The sequence below is a fragment of the Mercenaria mercenaria genome, chromosome 6 (genome assembly GCF_021730395.1).
Source record: "Mercenaria mercenaria strain notata chromosome 6, MADL_Memer_1, whole genome shotgun sequence".
Classification (NCBI taxonomy): domain Eukaryota; kingdom Metazoa; phylum Mollusca; class Bivalvia; order Venerida; family Veneridae; genus Mercenaria; species Mercenaria mercenaria.
In genome coordinates this window covers 681,212-706,324 of record NC_069366.1, presented here as the reverse complement: position 1 = coordinate 706,324, position 25,113 = coordinate 681,212, and the positions used below count along the sequence as shown (strand labels likewise).

At 34.5% G+C, this 25,113-nt stretch overlaps 1 protein-coding gene and 2 non-coding genes across 5 annotated transcripts; all 3 read right to left on the bottom strand.

The window, feature by feature from the left end:
* Nucleotides 1–8,148: 8,148 nt before the first annotated feature.
* On the bottom strand, nucleotides 8,149–24,948 carry LOC128557555 (formin-F-like). Of its 3 annotated transcripts, XR_008371220.1 has the most exons (14): nucleotides 24,864–24,948; nucleotides 22,890–23,017; nucleotides 22,570–22,584; nucleotides 18,733–18,785; nucleotides 17,220–18,081; nucleotides 15,758–15,866; nucleotides 14,983–15,160; nucleotides 14,060–14,237; nucleotides 13,198–13,353; nucleotides 12,643–12,805; nucleotides 11,810–11,913; nucleotides 11,071–11,154; nucleotides 8,516–8,736; nucleotides 8,149–8,306 (listed from the first exon to the last, which is right to left on the bottom strand). XR_008371220.1 is itself a non-coding variant. In XM_053544933.1 (13 exons), the coding sequence occupies exons 1-13, from the start codon at nucleotides 24,898–24,900 to the stop codon at nucleotides 8,605–8,607; spliced, it is 2,199 nt and encodes a 732-aa protein (XP_053400908.1). In that variant the 5' UTR covers nucleotides 24,901–24,948; the 3' UTR covers nucleotides 8,149–8,604. The 3 variants fall into 3 exon arrangements, 2 of the variants coding, with proteins under 2 accessions (XP_053400908.1, XP_053400909.1); XM_053544933.1 differs by having other exon boundaries at nucleotides 8,149–8,736; XM_053544934.1 differs by lacking the exon at nucleotides 22,570–22,584 and having other exon boundaries at nucleotides 8,149–8,736.
* On the bottom strand, nucleotides 20,303–20,419 carry LOC128558169 (U5 spliceosomal RNA). The gene has a single exon (XR_008371558.1). It is a non-coding gene; the product is annotated as a U5 spliceosomal RNA (small nuclear RNA).
* LOC128558168 (U5 spliceosomal RNA) lies at nucleotides 24,527–24,643 on the bottom strand. Its single transcript, XR_008371557.1, has one exon. It is a non-coding gene; the product is annotated as a U5 spliceosomal RNA (small nuclear RNA).
* Nucleotides 24,949–25,113: the final 165 nt, after the last annotated feature.

Here is a 25,113-nt window from a genome sequence, read left to right as displayed (position 1 = left end):
AAATAAGCAGTGATAAGAAGTCTGAAATGTCCGTTAAGACTAAAGATACAGTTTTAAGTTCAAACAAAATAAATCTGAAAACGTTCTTTTTGAGGAGGCTGCGCTTTTGGTGCGTGGCATTCCCTGTTTGATATTTTTCTTTGTTTTTTTTTCGGATCATAATAGAAATATATCTAGTAGTGATAAATCTACAAGTTTAGATACACCTGCAGAATCTTGTGTTAAATTTATTCAAAGTAAGCCTTCTGTATTAATGAAACCAGCGACATATGATGGTACAGGGTCTTGGATAGACTATAAAGCACACTTTGAGGCTTGTTCAAAAATAAATAATTGGTCAGATGAACAGAAAGGATTGTATCTCGCTGTATCGTTAAGAGGGCAAGCTCAGGGTGTATTTGGAAAATTAGGAAAGTCTAGTAGTAGTTATACTGATTTAGTAAATGCACTTCAAGAAAGGTTTGCACCCCCGAACCAGACAGAGCTACACCGAGCGCAACTAAGGGAAAGGCGATAGAAAGCCACAGAAACTTTATCTGAAATGGCTCAAGAAATAAGACGTTTGACTAATTTAGCATACCCTTCAGCCCCTGGAGATGTAAAAGAAACCTTAGCAAAAGAACAATTTATTGATTCGTTTTCGAATTCAGAAATGCGTTTAAGAATAAAACAAGCTAGGCCTGTAAATCTAAATGATGCTGTACGCCATGCAGTAGAGCTCGAAGCATTTAATAAGGCTGAACGCAAATGTCTAGAATGCCAGGGGTATTTGAGAAGTACTAATTCATCAGAACAAAATGAAATCAGAAAGCAAAACAGAACAATAGAAATGTTGGCAAAAACAGTTGAAGAACTTAAGACTAAGTTTGATGCATTTCAAAACAAAAATAGGTCAAGAAGATCAGATAGCTTTCATGAAGGGAAATATAACTATAAAGACAAAACGAACATGCCTTAGAATACAGACACATCTCGGACATTTTCGAATCAGAATAGAAAACCTAACAATAGGTTTACATGTTTTGACTGTGGTGAAGAAGGTCACACTCAGTATTATTGTCCGAAAAGACGACAAAATAATAACAAAAATTCAGTAGGACCAAAATCGAAACACAACTTTAGTTCAACTTCTTGGAATAGTTCTTCGAATTCAAAACAAGGTTCCGGGTTGTATGTTACTGGAATAGTTAACGGAAGAGAGGCAAATTGTTTAATTGACACAGGAGAGACTCTTACCATAGTTTCAACACAGTTCTTTGAGATGCTTGAGCATAATAAAGATTTAGAAATATTTGAGCATGACATTTTGACTGCATCAGGTTCACCTTTGAATACAAAAGGTAAAACAGAAATTAATATTGAGATAAATAAATGTAAATGTCTTGCGAATGTTGTTATCTTAGATATTGATCTTGATATTGTCTTGGGACTTGATTTTATGAAAACTCATAATGTAGTTGTAAATGTGTTAGACGAGACAATGCTGCTTCAAGGCAAAACATGTAAATTAAGCTGTCAGGGAAACATAGGGTGTTATAGAATTCTTGTTAAAGAAAATTCGGTTGTTCCACCAAGGTCCGAAACAATCATTGAGGGAAAAGTTTCGAATCCTGAAATGATTCGTAAACACGGCCTTTATATTGTAGAACCTATGGAGAACCAACACACCTATGATAATAGGCTGATTGCAAAATCTTTAGTACGTGGAAATAGTACTGTCCTACTTCGGATAATGAACCTTTCGCATAAAGAACAAACTTTGTATCCTGGAACAAATTTAGCAACTTCAAGTCCTGTTTCTAGTGTTAGTTCCACGTCAAACAAATGTAATGTTCCTTCCAAAATACCTGAACATTTGAAAGATCTTTATGCAAGATCTATTACAGGTCTTACTGAAATACAAAGAAAACAAGTAGCTAAATTGTTGATTAAGTATTCAAATATTTTCTCTGAGTCAGAAACTGATATAGGTAGAACTGGTATTGTAAGACATCAAATTCCAACTGGAGATTCTAGACCAGTTAAGCAACCATTGCGTAGAGTCCCAGAACATTTGAACAAGGAAATTGAAAAACAAATTAAAAATATGTTGGACAGAAATATAATTGAACCTTCATCAAGCCCATGGACAAGTGGTGTGGTAATGGTTAAAAAGAAAGATGGTACACATCGCTTTTGTATTGATTATCGAAAAGTCAATGATCTAACGGTTAAGGGTGCATATCCACTTCCTAGAATAGATGAATCGCTCGATCAATTAGCTAATGCACAATGGTTCAGTAGTCTAGATCTATCTTCGGGCTACTGGCAAGTAGAAGTAGAAAAAGAAGACCAAAAGAAAACAGCGTTTTCGACAAGGTTCGGTTTATTTGAATTTAAGGTCATGGCATTTGGATTATTTAACGCGCCTGCAACCTTTGAAAGGCTTATGGAAACTGTTCTAGCAGGCTTACATTGGCAAATTTGCTTGATATATTTAGACGATATAATTGTTTTCGGGAAAACATTTGAGGATATGGTCAAAAATTTAGAGACAGTATTTGAACGATTAAATGGAGCAAATCTGAAACTTAAACCGAAAAAATGTTTTCTATTTGCTAAAGAGGTCGAATTTTTAGGACATATTGTGTCGGCTTCTGGAATAAGAACAGATCCAAAGAAAATTGAGAGCATTAAAATGTGGCCAACATCAGCTAATGTTCACGAAATAAGATCTTTCTTAGGTCTTTGTGGATATTATAGAAAATTTATTTTGAATTTTTCTGAAATCGCAAAACCCTTGTTTAAGTTAACAGAAAAACATCAGTCATTTTTATGGAATCAGGAATGCGAAAAATCGTTCACGATTTTAAAACAAATGCTAGTTCAAGCTCCGATTTTAGCACATCCTGATTTTACAAAGCCATTCATTTTAGATGTAGATGCTAGTAATTTTGCTATTGGAGCAGTTCTTTCGCAAAAGGTGAATAATTCAGAACGTGTTGTATCTTATGCCAGCAGAACTTTGAGTAAAGCTGAACGTAAATATTGTGTTACCAGGAAAGAGCTGTTGGCTTTGGTTTGTTTCGTGAAATATTTTAGACATTATTTACATGGCCAGAAATTTGTTATAAGAACTGATCATGGTTCACTCCGTTGGCTGATGAATTTTAAAAACCCCGAAGGACAAGTTGCCCGGTAGTTAGAGATTTTGTCAGCATATGATATGACAATTGGGCATAGACCAGGTAGACTTCACAAAAATGCCGATAGTTTAAGTAGAATACCTTGTAGACAATGTGGCATTGATAATCACCCTGAATTTAAAGAAAAAGCTTTCATGGTCAATTCATATGATCAGAATTCTGAAAATTACACTGATATAGATTTACAAAGAGCACAGGAAGCAGATGTCAATATCCAGATTGTAAAGGCGTGGTTAGGTAAGGGAAATAGACCAGAATATAAGGACATTTTAAGTCAAAATTATTTTGTGAAATCATTATGGGGTCAGTGGTCTAGATTAGCCATTAGAGATAATTTGATAGTTAGGAAATGGGATGATTTAGGTCCTGATGTTGTTTATTGGCAAGCAATAGTTCCCCTTAAGTTAAGACAAAGAGTTTTAAAATATTCACATGATATCAAAGCATCTGGACACTTTGGTATTCGAAAAACTTTGAGTAAAATAAGACAGAGATTTTATTGGCCAGGTCTTCAAAATGATGTCGGTTACGTATCAAGTTGTGAAGCATGTCTTATACGGAAAGGGCCCACACAAACAAGAAAAGCTCCTATGCAAATTGTAAGAAGTGGTTATCCGTTTGAAAGAATTGCTATTGACACACTAGGTGAACTCCCCCAATCTGAGTCAGGAAACAAATATATTTTAGTAATTGCAGATTATTTTACAAAATGGACGGAATGTTTTCTGATGGCAAATATGGAAGCACGAACAGTTGCTAAGATTTTAGTTGAAAATGTTATAACTACGTTAGGTATTCCAAATACCATACATTCAGATCAAGGTTCTCAATTTGAAAGTAAACTTTTCAAAGAAATGTGTTCTTTATTGCAAATTAAGAAAACCAGAACGACATCATACCATGCTCAATCTGATGGAATGGTGGAAAGGTTTTACAAAACTTTGGCTACAATGTTGAGTATGTATGTTGAAGAACATCATAGAAACTGGGATGAACTTCTTCTCTATGTTTTTTTTTTTTTTTTTTTTTTTTTTTTTTTTTTTTTTTATAATTTATTTTTTCTCTTTTATGACATACATCATACAAACACGTTACACTTGTTTTGTACAATTCTGCAGACCTACTAAATGATAATAAAACAGAAATAATATCTTTGAGATACATAAAACAATTGCAATTATTTCCCCTTCAGTTTTGTTTATAAAATCGTTTTGTATGTCAAAAAAGATAAATAAATGTATCTACTTTGCATGATAAGACGCTTAAATTGAGAAGAAAGTTAACACTGTATAAAATAAAAGTAGAGAGAAAAAAATAGAGTATACCCATGTGCGCTCTTGATTACCTTTGAAATAGATTATTTCAAATATTTTTTTTTCCATTTTTTTTTCATGTGTCTCAGTGATGTACGTGGTAAGGATGCATATTAAAGATTCAAGAAAGACCATTTCTTTAAACGATAATCAATTTTGTTTTGCATTATTGCTATTTCTTTTTCTAGACAAATTCTGATATTTAAATAGGATAAAAACTGATTGAATACGGGAACCTTTTGTCTATTTTTCATTTGAAAAATAAAATATTTCATCAAAAAAAATCATGAAATTTATGGTATTGCTTTTTAACCCCGTTTGCACAGTGCCAAAACTTATACATTCTAGATTGAACAGGCACGATATTCCCTTTTCTGCAAGAAAGTTACCTTGTCTATTCCACAAAATTTGAACATGATTACATTCCCAAAATAGATGTTCTATACTTTCCACTTGCATGTTACAAAAATCACATAAGCTTGTTCTAGACAATTTCATTTTGTACAAGTATTTATTTGTTGGAACTATTCGCATTAAAAATTTATACTGGAAGTTTCTAATTTTTGTGTCTATCGTTGCTTTAAAAATTTGTCCATAAATTTTATTCCATTTTATGTTATTGTTTTCAACTGTAGATCCCCATTTCTTTTCTGATTTTCCCTTCCCTATGTTATGATGGCCTACAGGTCGACTGAACACGAAACTACAGGAATGGCGCCAAATATGTTAATGTTAGGTCGAGAATCAAGTACTCCTTTAGATTTAGCGTTTGAAATGCCCCCTGGCATTAAGAAAATACCAGCATCACAGTGGGTTTGGGAATTGCAAGAAAATTTAGAATCAGCTCACAATTTAGTTAGACAAACTACTGAAAAAGCTATGAAACGACAAAAGATTTTTCATGATACAAAATTATCTTTTGACAAATTTATTGTTGGTGACGAAGTTTTTGTATATTTTCCTGTTAAAAAAGTAGGTTGTTCTTCAAAACTAACATCATTTTGGAGAGGTCCATATATAGTAGCAGAAGTAGTTTCAGATGTATTATATAAATTCAATTGTGGTAAATTAAACACATTTCAGGTTATCCATGCTAACAGGATGCGAAAGGTGCCAAAACAGATGACATTTGATGATAGCCCAATATTGTCAGATTCTTTTCAGGTAGACTCAAATCAGAATGACAGAATATCAGATGATGAAAGTTTAGAAGAAGTTATACCAGATAAGAGTAGATATGGTAGAGAGAGAAAGAAACCTGCATGGTTAAAAGATTATTGTTGTTCTATTTTCAGGTCTAAAATGCCAAACACCAATACGACCAAAAGAAAATAAGTGACTAAAAAGGATACAGAGAATATCAGAATACCATGTGCAGTGTGCGGTGTCACTTTCAAGAAAATTTCCTATCTGAAAATTCATAGGAAGAAGTATCATAAGAAAGTAGAAGAAAAAGCTACATTGTAGATACAAGTGAAGACGAAAGTGATTGGGACGTAGACCCAGACATCAGTATTCAAGATGATGAAGATACGGAAAGGGATGAAAAGGAGAGCAAGGATGAAAACAGTCAGGAAAGTGATGATAGTGATGAAAGCAGTTTGAGTGAAAGTAAAGTGAATGTAAAAGGTGCGAAGTCAGAAATCAAGGAACAGTCAGAAACAGAAGACAAAGTCCTAATGAATAAAGAATTGGAAACACAGAAGCAGTCTGAGGCTAAAGATATTATGAAGGGACGTCTTGAGAGACTAGGAACAAAGCCAAAGATATTCGTGCCGAAACGAAAAGCTTTTCAACTGATGGAGAAATCCAAGATGTATAAGAAGCAAAAATTTGACAGTACTATTAAGCCTGAAAAAAGATTACCAGTAGATAAGCAAACTAACCTTCCTAAGGTTGAGAAGAATGTTAACAAGATTAACATAGAATGTGAAATGGCTATTGAGCAAGACAATACTGCAGTGCAAGATATGTCTGTGAAATATGGTTCAAAGAAAGTTTTTCAGAGTTTTGAAAAAGTTAAAGGAAGAAAGTATGAAAGAGAAGAAACCATAAAATTAGGTGATTATATACCAGAAGATATAAAGATTGAACCTAGAAACATTACGTTGAAGAAGAAAACGTCAGAGGGAAAATGTGTATTTGAAATTGAAATAGAGGAGCTAAGAAAATAAGAAAAAAAGATGTTTCTAACAGTAAGAGAGACTTGGAGATGTTGTTCAGTTGTTATTTTTAATTGTTCACTCATGAAGAAATGTGTATTTTAAAAATCTGTTAAATGTCAGTTGTTGATATTTTTCCTATACAGTGGTCAATCAAAGTGTTTTGAAACATGCGGGACGCATGTAGACGGAGGCGTGGGTAATGTGACGGATATTTACCCAATACCTCTATATAGGAGTCGTAACATAGTTACCTCCCCTTTTTGATTCTCCGCCATTTGCCAAATCATTACCCGTAAAATAAACGAAGAAGAAAACAACAAACTGTTGATAAGGCTGTTTATTTACTGTACGTATTTTGTGATCTTACATTTAGGATAAGTTATTTAAACGGTATGAATTGATATATGTTTTCTGGAATGCATTTATGAAGTATTTGTTGTTTTGAATGCGGGAATCGGTCTTAGACATTAGATGCTTATAAAAGTATATCGAGTTTGAAGGCGCTCTATGAATTAAGAAGGCTGAGAGTTTTAACCAATCAGAATAGTTTTAATATTTGTTGCGGGGTATGACTGAGAATTTTAGCCAATCAGAATAGTCGAATTATTTGCTGCGGGATATGACTGGGGTATAAATAGATCTGTCCAATGCTGTAGAGTCAGTCTGCTGGCTGTCCATGTAAGTGTCGGATCGGAGCAGTACTTATATTTACTGATGCACAGAAATCTCAGATATCTGGCATTAAAAATATTTTACTGTTCCAGTAAAACCTCATGGGCAAATGTTTGAAAGGGTTTAGAATATATAGAGATATATTATATAGGAATATATTTAGAGTTCTTAAAGAGAGGAGATCTATTTAAGATTCCTTAGATAAGCATTCGAACGAAGAGCTGCTTGAGAGTTGGGGATATTCTGAAAGTTTGAAATAATTCATAAGTTTATGATTAAATTTGTTCAAATGTTTTGAGATTTAAAATATAATTGTTCCATAGATAAATCATTTCTTAGAATAGAAGTCAATCATAAGGTTAGGAAACCTGAGGAAAATTTATATATTTGAATAGTTAAAATCATTAGGCAAAATAGCCCAAGAAAAATTATTATTATTATAGATATTTAGATATTAGCAATAAGGCACGCTCCTGTTGCACGCTACACTTATAAAATAGACTGGCCCGGTTTATAGGCTGGTCAGGGCTACCATGTTCACAAACACGTTTGTTTATTCTATGAGGAGCACCTTATTCTTTATTTATATATGTTCTTTATTTAAATACAGTTACAATAGTTCGCGCTCAGCCCACGATTTTCATCTTATAATAAAATCTTTCTGACACGTGCCATCATGATCTACGCAATAAATTCAACATGTTGATGATATAACAGCTACAATTTATATTTCTCTTAAAGCATGCTTTCTGTCATTTGAACTACAATTTATGTCCATCAAAGAAAATAGAAAATAAAATAAGAAAACAAGTATAATGTTACAGATTTTATTATAAAATGGCATCATGAAACATATACATTTATAGACGTTTCTTTTTTTATGTCAGTATAACGTCAATAAACCTCTTAATTGCAAGAAAACGGTAACACTGCATCTTTAATATATTCCCACTCAAGTTGGGTCTGTTTAACCTTTAGCATGCTGGCGGCAAGTGATTCTGCCTTTGCGACCAGTTCAGACCAAGATCAGCCTGCACATCCGTGCAGTCTGATCATGGTCTGCACTGTTCGCTATTCAGTCAATAAATTTTCAGTAAACACCCATTCGAATATTAAATGGTATTGCCCAAATTGAATGATGGACTAGTCCATTTTAGAAATTTAGCAGGCTAAAGGTTAAATAAAACGGTACAAGAAGACGTGCAAATGTTTGCCTCTTCAAGGTTTATTATGTGCGTCAACACAGTTGTTCCCCTTTCCCTTGCCTCTTCACGATGTTGACTTTCTCTCCACAGTTTTTGTGTCTAAGTCTTTTATTGCAACTTTAAATTTATCAGCAAAGTTTGCAACAACAGCAAACATTTGATCGGATTTCTGGTAAAGGGGCTCCCCAAATCGTGTCTGAAATAAGATTCAAAGAATATTGTCATTAAATAATGATATTTATTTTCAAAACAATTTCAATGTATATGATTGAGATGATATCTATGAATCGTCAGAAGCATTTTTAGCTTATATTCGATCAAGGAATGAAGTTATTGCAATTTAAAATTTCCAAATTACTTCCCCTGTTCTGTCACTTGCTGTCACTTTCATCGCCAAGTACAAAAAAAATGCGCTACTAGATGTTACAATGCGCTACAGACCATAATAAAAAAGACTGCCTGTATGTTGTGACTTACCAATATTTTCCTGCACGTCTATACAGTAACTTACCAGTATATTCCACATGCATATATAGAGACTTACCAGTATTTTCCACATGCTTATGTAGTAACTTACCAGTATTTACCACGTGTTTATGTAGTAACTTACCAGTATTTTCCACATGCTTATGTAGTAACTTACCAGTATTTTCCACATGCTTATGTAGTAACTTACCAGTATTTACCGCGTGTTTATGTAGTAACTCACCAGTATTTACCACGTGTTTATGTAGTAACTTACCTGTATTTTCATAAATACGTGCAAAATACTAGTAAGTTACTACATAAACACGTGGAAAATACTGGTAAGTTACTGCACAGACAGGAAAGTGCTGGTAAGATACTATTCAGACAGGAAAATACTGGTAAGTTACTACATAGACAGGAAAATACTACTGGTAGTATTTTCCTGTCTACGCAGTAACGTACTAGCATTTTCCTGTCTATGTAGTAATTTACCAATACTTTCAACGTGTTTATGCAGCAACTTACCAGTATTTTCCTGTTTATGCAGCACTTTACCAGTATTTTCCTGTCTAAGTAGTAACTTACCAGTATTTTCCTGTCTATACAGTAACTTAAAATTATTTTCCTGTCTATGCAGTAACTTACCAGTATTTTCCTGTCTATGCAGTAACTTACGAGTACTTTCCACGTGTCCATGCAGTAACTTACCAGTATTTTCTGTCTATGCAGCAACTTACCAGTATTTTCCTATCTATGCAGTAACTTAACAGTATTTTCCTGTCTAAGAAGTAAATTACCAGTATTTTCCGGTCTAAGTAGTAACTTACCAGTATTTTCCTGTCTATGCAGTAATTTACCAGTACCTTCCACGTGTCTATGCAGTAAGGTAACAGTATTTTCCTGTTTATGCAGCAACTTACCAGTATTTTCCTATCTATGCAGTAACTTACCAGTATTTTCCTGTCTAAGTAGTAAATTACCAGTATTTTCCTGTCTAAGTAGTAACTTACCAGTATTTTCCTGTCTATGCAGTAACTTACCATACCTTCCACGTGTCTATGCAGTAAGGTAACAGTATTTTCCTGTTTATGCAGCAACTTACCAGTATTTTCCTGTCTAAGTAGTAACTTACTTTTTTTTCTTGTCTAAGTAGTAACTTACCAGTATTTTCCTGTCTATTAGTAACTTACCAGTATTTTCCTGTCTATGCAGAAACTTACCAGTATTTTCCTGTCTAAGTAGTAACTTACCAGTATTTTCCTGTCTATGCAGTAACTTACCAATATTTTCCTGTCTAAGTAGTAACTTACCAGTATTTTCCTGTCTAAATAGTAAATTACCTGTATTTTCCTGTCTAAGTAGTAAATTACCAGTATTTTCCTGTCTAAGTAGTAAATTACCTGTATTTTCAAGTCTAACTAGTAACTTACCAGTATTTTCTTGTCTATGCAGAAACTTACCATTATTTTTCTGTCTAAGTAGTAACTTTCCAGTATTTTCCTGTCTATGTAGTGACTTACTAGTATTTTCCTATCTAAGTAGTAATTACCAGTATTTTCCTGTCTAAGTAATAACTTACCAGTACTTTCCTGTCTATGCAGCAACTTACCAGTATTTTCCTGTCTATGTAGTAACTTGACAGTATTTTCCTGTCTAAGTAGTAACTTACCAGTATTTTCCTGTCTATGCAGTAACTTACCAGTATTTTCCTGTCTATGCAGTAACTTACCAGTACTTCCTGTTTTATGCAGTAACTTACCAGTACATTTCACGTGTTTATGCCGTAACTTAACAGTATTTTACTGTCTATGCAGTAACCTAACAGTATTTTTCCTGTCTATGCAGTAACTACCAGTATTTTCCTGTCTTTGTAGTAACTTACTAGTATTTTTCAGTCTATGCAGTAACTACCAGTGTTTTCCTGTCCTTTTAGTAACATACTAGTTTTTTTCCTGTCTATGCAGTAATTTAATTTCCTGTCTATGTAGTAACTTACCAGTATTTTCCACCTGTCTATGTAGAAACTTACCAGTATTTTCCACTTGTCTATGTAGTAACTTACCAGTATTTTCCTGTATTTGATATGTAATTCCCCTGCACGTCTGTCAAGCTTCTCCAGTTTCATCTCATATTCAATAGTCAAGTTCTGTAATAATATCATAACTTGTTACAATATGAAGTTGAAGTCTATTTTTACACAAGTAACGAAGTAATAAAGTATTTTAGAATTGTTAGGTTAAGTCAGGAGGGAATACTGTAACGTAAGGAAATACGAGTTCGACTTTCAACTGGTACTTAATTTGTTCTATCTGAATATTTGATAAAATGGAGCAAAACATACAAATATAGCCAAACAAATAAAACAAATAAAATAAGAAATATGATCGCCTTTTCTGTTGGTACAAACTAAGAAGATCGAGGCCTAAATATGTTCTGATCGGCTTTAGGCTGATCACTGCCTAATCAAATATAAGCGTCCGCAGGTCTGTCACGAGTAGTCCAAATATAAATAGTGCTAACTTTCTTCCTTTTCTCGTGCCCTTTCTCAAATGCATCATGTTTCGTTTTACTCTACCGCGTTTCAGTGTATGTGTATGTGTAGCATTCTTTTTGGGAATAAAAGTCTCTGAAAATCTGATATGCTAGAAAATGTCGAAAAACTGTTTTAAAGTAAGTGGATTTTATATGAAATAAAGAACAGCCGGATTTAGTGGTGTTCAGCCTTAAAGCATGGCCTCGTCTTCCGTTGAACATGTAACCGGGTTTGATGAATAGCATTCGGAGTAATAAGAATAAGTAACCTGAGCATCCTGTTGAAATTTGTTGTCTTGTCTCGAACAACATACTGCCTGGGATTTTAATGTTTTTAAATGCCGTTTCACTTTTGACAAATCGCCTTTTAATACTGAAAGGAGAAGATAATATATGTATTTTGTGTACACTTTATCTGGCAAATCATTTTTAAAGATATTTTACATTGGATTTTGTTTAATTGCCTGTGCTACTATATGCTGTTAATAGACATATGTTCAAAGCCATAGTCTAATGAGAGTATAAAACATGCATAAAATATTCAACTTCCACTATAATAATTCGTTTCTTTCAATTAAAAGAGAGATCGTCAAATTTGTTCATAACAACACCGTTGAATCTAGTCAGGTATTCATCAATGCTTGAAGTCTGAAATTTAGACTAGAAACTATGATACAGAAGATTTAACATGAATAGCCACATTTCATTATGAAGCCTCATCCCCCACCCAACCCCCTCCATCCGAAAAGAAAATATTTTAGAAGACATTAACACAAAATACGTTAAAGTAAATCAGAAAACAAAGGTAAAACAAACAAATAATTTAACACTGACTGGAAACGGTCAGAAGTTTCATTTCGTTCTTTGCTAATTTAACTGAGACACAGAAGAAAGATAGGTTAACAATAAGTCTTAGTCTAAATGTCAGACCTGAAATGTCAATGAATATGACCCACATGCCAAATGTACCATTCTGTTTTAGGGAGCAGACCCAATGCTCATACAAATAAACTGCAAGCTTTCTTTACAACTTCCCCCAAAAATAAGTTTTAAGACAGTGATGACTAACATAGTTGTATATGAACCGATGAAAAGGAAATACCTTCACTTTCTGCTGCTACAGACTTCACAGAAATCTGTTCACATTTCTTCACCATTTGTACAGTTTCTGTCCACTGTAGTAGTCCAGGATCAGACATGCGCAGTTGCTCAACAAGGAAATGTATCAGTGTGTAACCTGTATCCTTGCCACGAGTACTTAAAATCTGTAAATATAATCAGTACATTGCATGACCTAAATTTTTTATTTAAGAGATAAAGTGAAAATCAATATAAGACCAACAATCTCTCATACAGAAGGTTTTGTTGTTGTGTGTACTTGGTCTAAATATTCTGTGTTTATGGTAATATTAGTCCAGTCTTGTGCGCACGAAAGGTCCAAAGAAAATTTCTCTAGAAACATGTAATACAACTGTTAAAATAACCAGACTCTGCAAAATAAAGTAAAACAGAAGTCGTAGGCCTACATGTAAAATGCGACAATATTTTCTGATGGTGTAAAGTTGATCTGAACTTTGGTTGGTCGAAACAAGTCAAATGTATATACATGTATCTTAACGGGAACAAACTAGGCCGTAGAAATACCGAATACGAATACCTTATCTAAAGAAGTAACTTGAAAGCCCGCAGACACGTGACTTTCCGACCAGTTTCTGTTCAAGTGATTTCCAATAGCAAGAAGGTATTCTAGTACAAGAACAAACATCTGACTGTTCAAAAGCTCATCACATGCCGCATGAACTTGGTCAACAAGCTGAAATACATGTATTTTATATTTTCTCACTTGTGAAAGTATTTTGCAGACGAAAACAATATCAACATATTTTATGAAAGAACTCTGCAGACGAAAACATTATTTACATATTTTTGTCAACGTGCGAAACGACTCTGCAGACGAAATCAATATTAACATCTTTGGAACTTACAAAAGTATTCTGCAGACGAAATCAATATTAACATCTTTGGAACTTACAAAAGTATTCTGCAGACGAAATCAATATTAACATCTTTGGAACTTACAAAAGTATTCTGCAGACGAAATCAATATTAACATATCTTTTGGGAACTTGCTAAATGATTCTGCAGACGAAAACAACATTAAAATAGCTTTGGGAACTTGCTAAATGATTCTGCAGACGAAAACAACATTAACATAGCTTTGGGATCTTGCTAAATGATTCTGCAGACGAAAACAATATTAACATATCTTTTGGGAACTTGCTAAATGATTCTGCAGACGAAAACAAAATTAACATATCTTTGGGAACTTGCGAAAGTATCAAGTTTGCAGACGAAATCAATATTAATGTATCTTTAGCAACTTTGATAGTCGTAAAAAATAGCCATGACTTTTAATTTACTACTTGGTGAAGTCATTTTTAAATGAATTCTTAAAATTCAATTCAAGTACAGTCAAGCTTTACACGATACTTAAAACGAACAAACGGAATTTGCTTTACCTGGCACGTGGATTCAAATTGCCATGGAAATTCCCAAAGTGTCAGGCAAATATCTATTCTAATACTAAGGCAAGGAATTTCACATAATTCGAGCATAAACTGATCTACAGGATGTAACTCGTGCTTCTTGTTGGCGTAAGCTTTGTACATATCAATTTCATCCTCTGTTGGCTGATACCTGGTGACAGAAAATAAATGAGCCACACCATGAGAAAACCAGCATAGTGCATTTGCGACCAGCATGGATCCAGACCAGCCTGAGCTTCCTCGCAGTCTGGTCAGGATGCACGCTGTTCGCTTTCAAAGCCTATTGCAATGAGAGAAACCGTTAGCGAACAGCATGGATCCTGACCAGACTGCGCGGATGCGCAGGCTTGTCTGGATCCGTGCTGGACGCAAATGCACTATATAGGTTTTCTCATGGTGCGGCTCATTTAATAAAGGCATTCAATGTTACTTTGACTGTGAACTTTGGGATTATTAACCGAATGCTATTACATGCATTCACTCCATGTTAACAAGAAGACAACATTGCCTTTAAGAAGTAATCTAACATTTTTCTAGTACATTTCTTAAAAGGTTTTGGTGTGGGAATTACAAAAGAAAACATTACTTTTTTCTTTAAACTTCCGATATTACCTTCTGTAAATGATAATTACAACGTAGAAAACAAGAGCTCCGCCTAGACAAGAACAACAAAGGGAAGAAATTTCAAAAAAATTCTAAGTCCAAAATTGACATATTATAACAAATGTCCTATCAAAATATATTTACAGTCATGTACCACGTGTTATTGTGCAGGCACTGACTTTACTAGGGCTTACTATCGCTAATATTAAAAGCGTAGATACGTTTGAAAATCAAAAGCTATGACGGATTTAGAATGATATCTATAGTAAATGCGGAAATAGTAAATTTTATACCTTCTTATAGTGGTGAGTTTTTCAGCAGGAAAACTATCGTGTTCAGTAACACTGTTCAAGACATCTACCAGTTTTCTGGTACCTTCACTCTTTAAACCAGACATGAAAATGTCAAGAATCTGGGCTCGTTTTGCGTCTACTAACAGCTGTTGTTTGCCTACTGATGGTGATTTTGAACCTAAACAGAAATTCATCTTTGATTAATATAATTCCGAAGAAGGTTTTCACGTTTTCTTTTATGGTTCACCTTACAAAGATCGAAAATTTGCTTGTTTTGGATCTTGCGAGCTGAAGGACGAATGATTTCAGACACACTGTCTTTTGTCAATTCTCACAGATAATATACGGAGAACTCACGACCCCGCGATCAGTAGATCTGCGCTCTCTCTATTTAGCTAAGCGGGTGGACAGAAAGAATGAAAGAAATGTTAGATTACGGCGCCGGTTTGTTTCAATACCACTTTACATATGTATATTACTGCTTTGTTTTAAGATGTATGTGCTTCAAAATGAAACATTCTTATTTCAATCAGTCGGTATTTTTAGAATGCAAATGATGTAAAATGGCAAAAGAAATTTTATTTTTGATAATGCATGACAAGATTTTGATTTAACAGTGACTGGTACGGTTCTTACTCGAGCAGCTGGGACGGCACATCGGCTTGCACGTTTGCTTCCTCGTGTTAATGGATGTTCGATCCTGTTATGGTTTAAATTGACTGCTGTGTCTAATCGACTGCAGTGAATTGTAAGTGGAATATCCAAATATTTTTACCTGGCGACGGCGGAGGATCTCTCTCTTTAAGAGAAAACTGGTCTTCAAGGAGGCTGAGATTTAACCTAGCTGTCATATCATGTGGCCGTTCCCAAATAGAATGTTGAACCTAAATAAAATAAGAACGTGCTTATCATCAGCAAAACATGAAAAAGTAAAATGTTTATATAGAATAACAGTCTGCCTTTCTCTCCTTGTTACTTATCCTCCCTGACGATTGAATGTTACTTTGTTGTCACAAAACCACTTTACTTCGAGGACATTCCGTTGGAATTCAATAAAAATAGAAAATTTGAACAAAGAGAGAAATCTCAATATATATATATATATAGAGAGAGAGAGAGAGAGAGATTTTTTATATGTCTGCCCTGATGATTATGATATGAAACCAGTAGGTAGACAAAAATATATGTATAGAGGAACCCTGTATATAGCAACTGATTGCGTAATGCCAGTATCACCATAAAAAAAATAGAGTTACTTTTTACTAAAACATTTTTAATATTCTAACACGACCCGATTCATTTCCCTATTCAACAAAGTTGACTGAAACTGTGTTATTTTGCAACACTATCATGCACTATTTGTACGTCGTAGCGGTGCGCTGGAAAAGAAAACCACACAAAACAAGCAAATATGGCGCGGCCCATATAGATAATTGTCATTGATATCGTGTTTTCTCTTGAATAAAATCATTGTTTGTCTTTCAAATGCGTTATGGTTATACCATTCCTTCGCATCTGAACTCTGTACAATGATTTTATTCAACCACAAATCACAGTTTGCGATATATCATTAAATTTATTACATACTCGTTTCTATTCCCCGTTAAGTTACACTGGTACCGGAAACGTCAATATTTTTCCATACACTGACGCCTGAATTTCATATCGGGTGCATGGCGTAATTCAGTGTGTGTTGTTGCACTATTTTTTCTATTTAGTTCAGTATTGTCAATCCTATTCAGGCTATTGAACATATTTATGAAACTTACATAATATATATACGTGTAGATGCGTATGTAATAAAAAGGTTATTATCTTTGCATCGGGAAATATGCACTCGTTCTTCAGCGGAAGAATATTGCGCTCCTAAAGTCGCGCAATATTTCCACTGAAGAACTCGTGCATATTTCCCGATACAAAGCTAATAACCTATAAATATATGTAGTCTGTTTTATCAGTTGCATTTACATACATAATGTGTTGAACAGACAATATCTATCACTGATCAGTTCATGGGAGTCTTTATAATCGATGGCATCTTTAAGCAGAAGTTCATCACCTGTCTTGTGCAGCAGATTTCTAGATGCCTAACGCAAACGTATATATACATGTAATAAACTTTTTTCGACGGGAAACACGGTGGACTTATAGCCTGCTGAGAATCAAATAATGAATCGGCCCATCGTATAATATTCGATAAACCTTTTATATACAGAGAAAATAAACTTTTTCCTTACCAATGGCTTCGGTGTTCGTGTCCAGTGAACTTGTTTCAATTTTCCCTTTGTCTGCTTTACGTGCCATAATGGTGGCGGAGCAGCCGGCGGTACTGGTGCGTTACATGGTGGAGGTGCTGGAGGTATACTGCCGGGGGGTGGCGGCGGCGCACGTCGTTGTCCTGGCGGTGCCGGTGCCGGAGACTTACTTTTATCTCTCGGACTGGGTATTTTTTCGGATTTCTCTTCAGGTTTATCTTTTACTTCATTAACGTAAGTGTTTTCTATGTTTGCTTGCATCTGTTTCACAGATATTTTATTATTTGTGTACTCAGGTTGATCAGAATCGCGCGGACTTTTTTCCCTTGGACTTACTTTTTCAACCTCGTCTGTTTTTTCAATTGTGTCTTTAGATCCAATTCGTTTTAGTTTTGGGATTTCAGTGAAATTAGACATAACATTGACTGCACCAGGGGCGGGTTTAATAGCTTTTGTATAGTCTCCGGATGACCGTGTATTCTGCGGTTCTTTCCGTATCACTTGATTATAGTTCCCAGACACCCTATGGTTTGTCACTTGCTTTTCATTATCCGAGTCTCTACGGGTTATAACTTGCTTATACACACCAGAAGAGTGTTTGTCTCCTTCAAGTGACCCTATTCCTGATGAAAACTCACTTCCCGACCGATTCGTCGGTGACGGCGGTGGTGAATAATCAGGTTCTGGAATAAAGTCATAAGTCGGAGCCTCTGTCCCGTCATCTGATTTAAAACTACTCTTCATGTTATAAACAGCAGGAGGACGCGCTCGGTTTTTTGCAGGTGAAACAAGCATGGGGCTTGTCTTCTCAACCACACTGAGTGAAATATTACGTTGTGCATTTCTGGAAAGAAAAACAGTCAGTTTAATCGACATATATAATTTTCTTTACAGATTACCTTCGTGGGTATAGTTCATAGTGTAGAAAAAGATCTCTTTGTTGTATCAAATTAATGTATTTACATGACCATTGTCATACCACTAGCGACGTTATTACGAATGAGGAATGAGTGTCACAGAAATAAACATTTCCTGCAACAATTCCTGTATCAGAGCGTTTAAACCATGGCAACGGACTGCACGTGTAGGTAATGACTTACTTTTCGGATTTAATATGATTTCAAATATTTGATTTGAATGATGAAACAGGGGTGTAAATATTTACTTTTCATCTGACATAATTTTATTTTCTTCTTATGTAGGGCAGGACAACTATAGTGTATTGCTTTTATGACTTTTCCTCCGAATGAAATTCGATGAATTATCGATGGACACTTTTAAAACCGGGGTTGCGGGAGTGGGGCGGGGGTGTCTATGTAGGTCGTAATATGAACAATTTTCAATAGATACTTTACTGACCACATTTACTTAAAAGCAAGCCTGGAGAATTAAAGAAAAAAAAACATTTACAAAATATCAAATGTTGCGTTGTTGAAAGTGCATTGTTCCATCAAATATAACTCCACAGAAGCGAGTGATTATAAGCCGTACTTACCCCGACGCCGACTTCGACTCGTCATTAAGAACTTCGTCCAGTTCATTGATCACCTGAATAGAACAACATAAACACCATCTAATAGTTTCCATTTTCATACATAGATTTATCTTAATTTCAATTGTTTTTGTTTTCCTATGTCAATTTTTAACGAAAAAAATACACTTTCTATTATTCCAGTACTGCATTTCCATTCTCTTTAATGTAAGTAAATTAAGATTTTGTCAATTTGCTGAAATTTCCTACTCTCATTCTTTGGTCACTAAGTTCCAATGTTGACAAACGTTCTCCTCATTTCCTTCTTGTTTTCAATTTGAAAGAAGCTTTTTGGTTGCTCCTAAAACATGCATTCTTTAAAAACCAAAACGGGCTCAGCTTTATCTCTAAAGCACGGGTGGTAAACGCGCAATCCAATTCCCGCCGGGAATACGCTTAAAATGGGTTGCGCAACATCCGGTACTGGTGTTGCGCGTAAAAAAAAGACGAAATTGAGGTATGTGAAGTTATGATTTTGCTTAGTATGAGACTAGAATAAATTTTCTCGAAAAAAGCAAAATGCTATTCGACACAGATATGATAATACATCATATGTGTAAAATATCTGGTTTGTAATTTATGATTCGGCTCTATTATCACAAAAACTCTGGCGACACGAAACGTGGAAAAAGTATGAAATCAACAAAAATGGCAGTTTCTGACCTCATATGCCTAATCTGAGGACATCTGAGGCTTTTTATGATATCTCAACTGTTATAAAGTAACGAATATCAAAATTATTTGTTTCAAATCCTGCTAACGGGGACATAATTGACAAAATAATCATCGGGAATGGGGTTGCGCACCGGGAATGGAGTTGCTCATATACATCATAATGTGTATAATGTATACGCGCAACTCCATTCCCGGGCGCAACCCCATTCCCGATTATTTTTTTGCCAATCTTTCCCCCAAAAGCAACATTTCATTCAAGTGTATCTAATATTCATGACTGTTTTACACGTGTTTGATCATTCGAAGCGTCACATTTCCAGAAAGAAGGCACAAGAGTTAGAAAATTTGCATTTTTCATGATTCCATGCTTTTTTGACAGCTCGAGCCATCAGAGTTTTTGTGATAACAGAGCTGATTCTTAAATTAATAAGTTGGTATTTCATACATATGATCCTTATTCATTTTTGTGTCGAATAGCATTTTGCTTTTTTTTCGAAAGCACTCGTAAATGTGTAATTATTTACAAAAACAAAACCCCACCTACCTCGATTTTGTATAATTGATGCGCAACACCAGCACCGGAAGTCGCGCAACCCATTTTTGGCGTATTCCCAGTGGGAATTGGATTGCGCGTTTACCACCCGTGTATAGATACAACTTGACTGTATTAATGTTTTTTCTTGATTTGAATGTTACAAAGTATTTGAAACGAAAAAAGTGTGATTTTCAATTCTTATTTCACAATGAATATCACAGTAAGGAACTTAGTTTTTCCCATTGTGCAGGTAAAATGAATTAAACGTCATATACACGCTGGTCATTCTGGACATTAGTGTATATTTTCGCTAGTTTTTATTGTACCCTCTTTTCAGTGGATTTCAGAAATAAGTCTACAGACTCATTGATTGTTCCACTGCACGGAAATCTTTAGTAAAAGGCGAAAGATTTATACGTGGCTGTAGTGAAACCAGAGTTAAACACTAAGGTATTCATGATGTATTTATTTGGTAAAAACTTATCAATACGCCAGGTTTACTTTTATTTCAAATAAAATTTTATTTTGTTTAAGAAAAAAAATAATTACTTTTATTTTTAGTTGAAATCAAAATCTAAATATTGCAACTGTTTTTGAACTTTTGATTCTGTAATAGCTGATCCAGTTTTAAATAAAGGGAGCTAATTCAAATACAGCAAAGTTTGAGATTATTTCCCTTTGTGTCGGAACACCTCTGCAGAACAACCCATTTGGTTTTTAATCCTAACTATTGTTTCTAACATTAAGAAAATGCACATGTAGTTCAATCTGAATGAGGAAATAATCTATAGTCGATCGGATTTCAAAATGCACGCCGCTTCGTTTTAGTTGGGTTTACTGTTACACCGACACAGTTAGGTTTTACGGCGACTTTTCCAGCTGTTGACAGCAGAGAAAGATTCCGTGTGCAAACCGCCACCCCACCCACCCCGAGCATTTATTTAAGCTATGGGCGGGCACACCGATCTTCCTCAAACAAACATTGTGTTTGAGCTGGGCTAACTCACACCCAAAGCGAGGTTTCGCACCCAAATAGGTTAAGCCAAAATGATTCAAAGAAAGCGACTTCACCAGTCTGGCATGGAAGGTCATTACGTACAACACGTAGAACGCAAAGCAAAGTCATATAGGCCTAGATCTATAATAATAGCCTGCGCATTGGTAGCGTGATAAAACAGTATATATACAAAATAATTATACTGAACAAAGCAGCTTGCCCGCAACTTGGTTTTTTCCCCCTAAAACGTTATATATGTGGGAAGAAAAAGATAACAAAAATAAACATGACGTTGGTGAAAATGTAACAGGCTGAAAATACTTCAGGCCTGACCGGGAATCGAACCCGGGACCTCTCACACCTAAGACGGACACACTACCACGTCGCTATAAAAGCTAGCTCAATAGCAAGGACGTATAAGTGCACCTTATACTCTACCCTACTATAAAAAGAACAGACTTCAACATTTAATATATCTGTGATATTTCATAATTTATAGTAAAAATCACAATATACATGTCTGTTATTTTATAAATGGTAATTCACTCATTTTCTAAAATCACATCTTTGAATTTTACAAATAGGTTGCGGCCGTAAAATGAATAAAATTAGAGATTTACAATTTTTGTTCTAAAGATAAGACAAATTTCAAAATTGTATCTTCGGTATTTTTTAAGATACTGGCAAAAGAAAATAGCGGGTTATTAGGGCTGTTCAAAATATATACAATGAAACGGCACTAGCTTGGCACCCGATAACTATATGTTTGGATCGCTAGAAACCCTCAGTAAATTGAGTAATTTACTGATTCCATTGCGACTTTTTACTTCATACAGAACGAAAAGTATTTATTAACGAGGGACTACTTTTATAGAATGATTTTTCTAAGATTCTGCATCTTCCAACCGGAATGTCAGTCTTCAAAAATTTGAATATTGAATAATTCATAAAACAGCGACACATATTATAGCCCTATCTACAATTTGATTTTGGCTATATATTTGACTTATGAAATAATTTACTACCTCTCCGTCATAAATATGTCATAAACTGAACACATTCTTACGTTTCCAATGTGATATGAATAATATAATTATATGTATATATACTGATTTCACTTTTAAAAATAAAACATACTTTACCCAATCTATATGAATAAAACACAGAATTTCAATTTAGAGAAAAAAAAAAAACAGAAGAGTGTCTAAAGCAAAGGCTGAGAAAACCAATACAGTGCGATTGCGACCAGCATGTATCCAGGATCCATGCTGTTCGCTTTCAAAGCCTATTACCATTAGAGAAACCGTTAGCGAACAGCATGGATTCTGACCAGACTGCGCGAATGCGCCGGCTGGTCTGGATACATGCTGGTCGCAAATGCACTATGTTGGTTTTCTCATGGTGCGGCTCAATTTTATATTTTCGTACTGGACAGCGGAAAAGGTCTTGTTTTTATATATTTACGTAATGTTGGTCGATGGAATAATGATAGCTGATGTCTAACTGGCATAACCTGACACTTGAAGCTAAAAATACACCTAGCGGAAAACGAAGAGTCGGGCTACATAAGCAACAGGAAAAGGCTGCAACTTACACTACTCGATGAATTCTGTTGTTCAGAAAGCAGAATTATGAATAAACAAAATGCATGGCTAGAATAAGATGTCTGGCGAAAATAAAAAAGAAACAAGTAATTAGATAGAAAAGTGCAAGAAAAATCTCACTGCACATTATAAGATGCAATTAATTCTATAAAAAGAAAGTCTACCATTAATCTCTATTCATCACGTGACTACGCGACAAACGACTTTGTTGCTTTGGAAACGCGACTGTACAATGATTATGTCTTTGTTTAAAATAACAAATTCATTGAAGTAGCCCACGTTATTATAAAACTGATTATTGGGTGATTACCTCCAAGCCCTCTAGTATCTCTCTACTTGAGTTCGAGTCACTAGAAGACATTGTAGAACGACTTGTATTCTGATTATAATAACCAACGTCGTCATCATCATCAGTAGGAATACTGGGCAAGGGAACATCTAAAAATAAAAGAACGAAATGAGCATTGTCATCAGTAGGAATACTGGGCAATGGAACATCTAAAAATTACCAGTCAGTTACCCATTTTTTTTCGATTTTTTTTTTCGGTGAGCACTTTCCATAATGCCTTCTTTGATTTATAGTTGAGTTTAGGGTGTAACAGATCTATAGGGTAAATCTTGTACATCTCCACTTGTTTTAAAGCCCTGCTCCGCGGCTATTCAAATTCTTTTGTGTGTATGCAACCCATGATTACAATAGGTAACAGTTAACGGCCACGTGCCACACTTAGCACGCAAAACCACAGGTATTTCATACAGAATTTCATATAAAATAACCTCTATTTTGATAGGTGTCACTGTTCATAGTCAGGATTTTCATGTTTTTTCAGTGACAATTCAAGGTTAAAAGGTAGGACGGGAGCAGGGCTTTTTAAATTGTATATCTTACTGACATAATTTATACTGACTGCGAGGTATATTTGTTGCGCATGTTTATGGTGTTCCCTTTCACAATAATCTCAAGAAAACCAAAGCTACCTAGCGAGGACTAAATCAGTGTGCATAATATCAACGGCAGGCCGTCAGAGAAATAAAAAAGGCTGAATGATTTGGAAAGAAGATTTATTTTGTCCTTCTTATTTATAGTAAAAAAAAATATCGAGTGTAAGGTTTGTTGCAGTTTTCATCATAAATAATCAAATAAAGACCAAAATTATCCATCAAGGACTAGATCGGTGTGTATTTAGGCAATGGCAGGCAATGAAAATGTATTTATTTTGAAAGATATTTCAGAAGCTGAATGGTTTGCAAAAAATATTTGTTATTCTGATTTAAAGCAAGAATTCCTAATATATCATGTTTTCCAGTATTTAACAAAATGATTAGCAGCAAATGCAGCCACCTCGCTTTGATGTAGAGGAGGACCGAACCGTGTTTATTTTTAGATATCGTAGGCCTAATCATAATTGACAAAAATCAAGATACATAGTTAACTTAAGTAATTATGTGGATGACAGTAGTGGGCACTAACTGTTTAGATACTTTAGTGGATAAGAAACAGTCACTTGTCAGATAATAATTGAATAAGTGACATTTTTAAGAAAAATTTCGAGATAAATAAGTGGATATGTAGTTCGCAGAAATATGCCACCATATTATCTAGATAATAATATCATGTTATAGTCACCTCAGTTATTTGATAAGTTGACATTGTGGAAAGAACATATATGAAGCTTTTTGGCTTAGCTCTAAACTTTGTATTTTCTTTCACTAACAAAGACGAAGAAAAAAATGGTTACGAGTTTCATTAAAAAAAATCTTCGTATCTGGCATACAAAATGACTTGATCCATTTTCTCGTGTTGGATTTGTTAATTGATAACAGAAGAAATCTCTTTTTATTCAGCTTTATATGAAATAACAAAGTTTAATTTCGGTAAATTCGCATAGCTTCACGGACATCTATTATGCTACTTTTTTTTTTATTATTGTGTTTACTTGTTGGTGTACCCTCTTTTCAGAGGATTTCAGAAATAAGTCTACAGACTCATTGATTGTTCCACTGCACGGAAATCTTTAGTAAAAGGCGAAAGATTTATGCGTGACTGTAGTGAAACCAGAGTTGACTGATCCAACAATTTAGAACTATATAAATAAAACAATGTTCAACAATCGAAAGGGTTTATTTTGGTAAAAGTAATTAAAATTATTTCAACTTTGCATTTTTTGTTTAATATTTAATTAGTAATACATATACTTGAATTAAAATAGATGAATACAGTAAATTAAATCTGGCAAGAAATTACATTAACTTAAATAAAGGGAGATAATAAGTAAAATCATACTTTGTCTTGTGTTTACATATTCGGCGTTTTTGGACATTTCAAGCAGGAGAAAAGTTGCTCTTTTTCTTTGACTCGCTTGCTGGAACGCCTGTTCGAAACATTAACAGTAACGTTATTTTTATTTTTATTTCTTTTAAAAATTAGATATTGTTCTTCAAAAGCTAGACTCTACATTCATTTAAATCATTCCAAAAATATTATAAATAGATTATCTATATATAAATATACGTGCCATTAGCTTACAATCTAT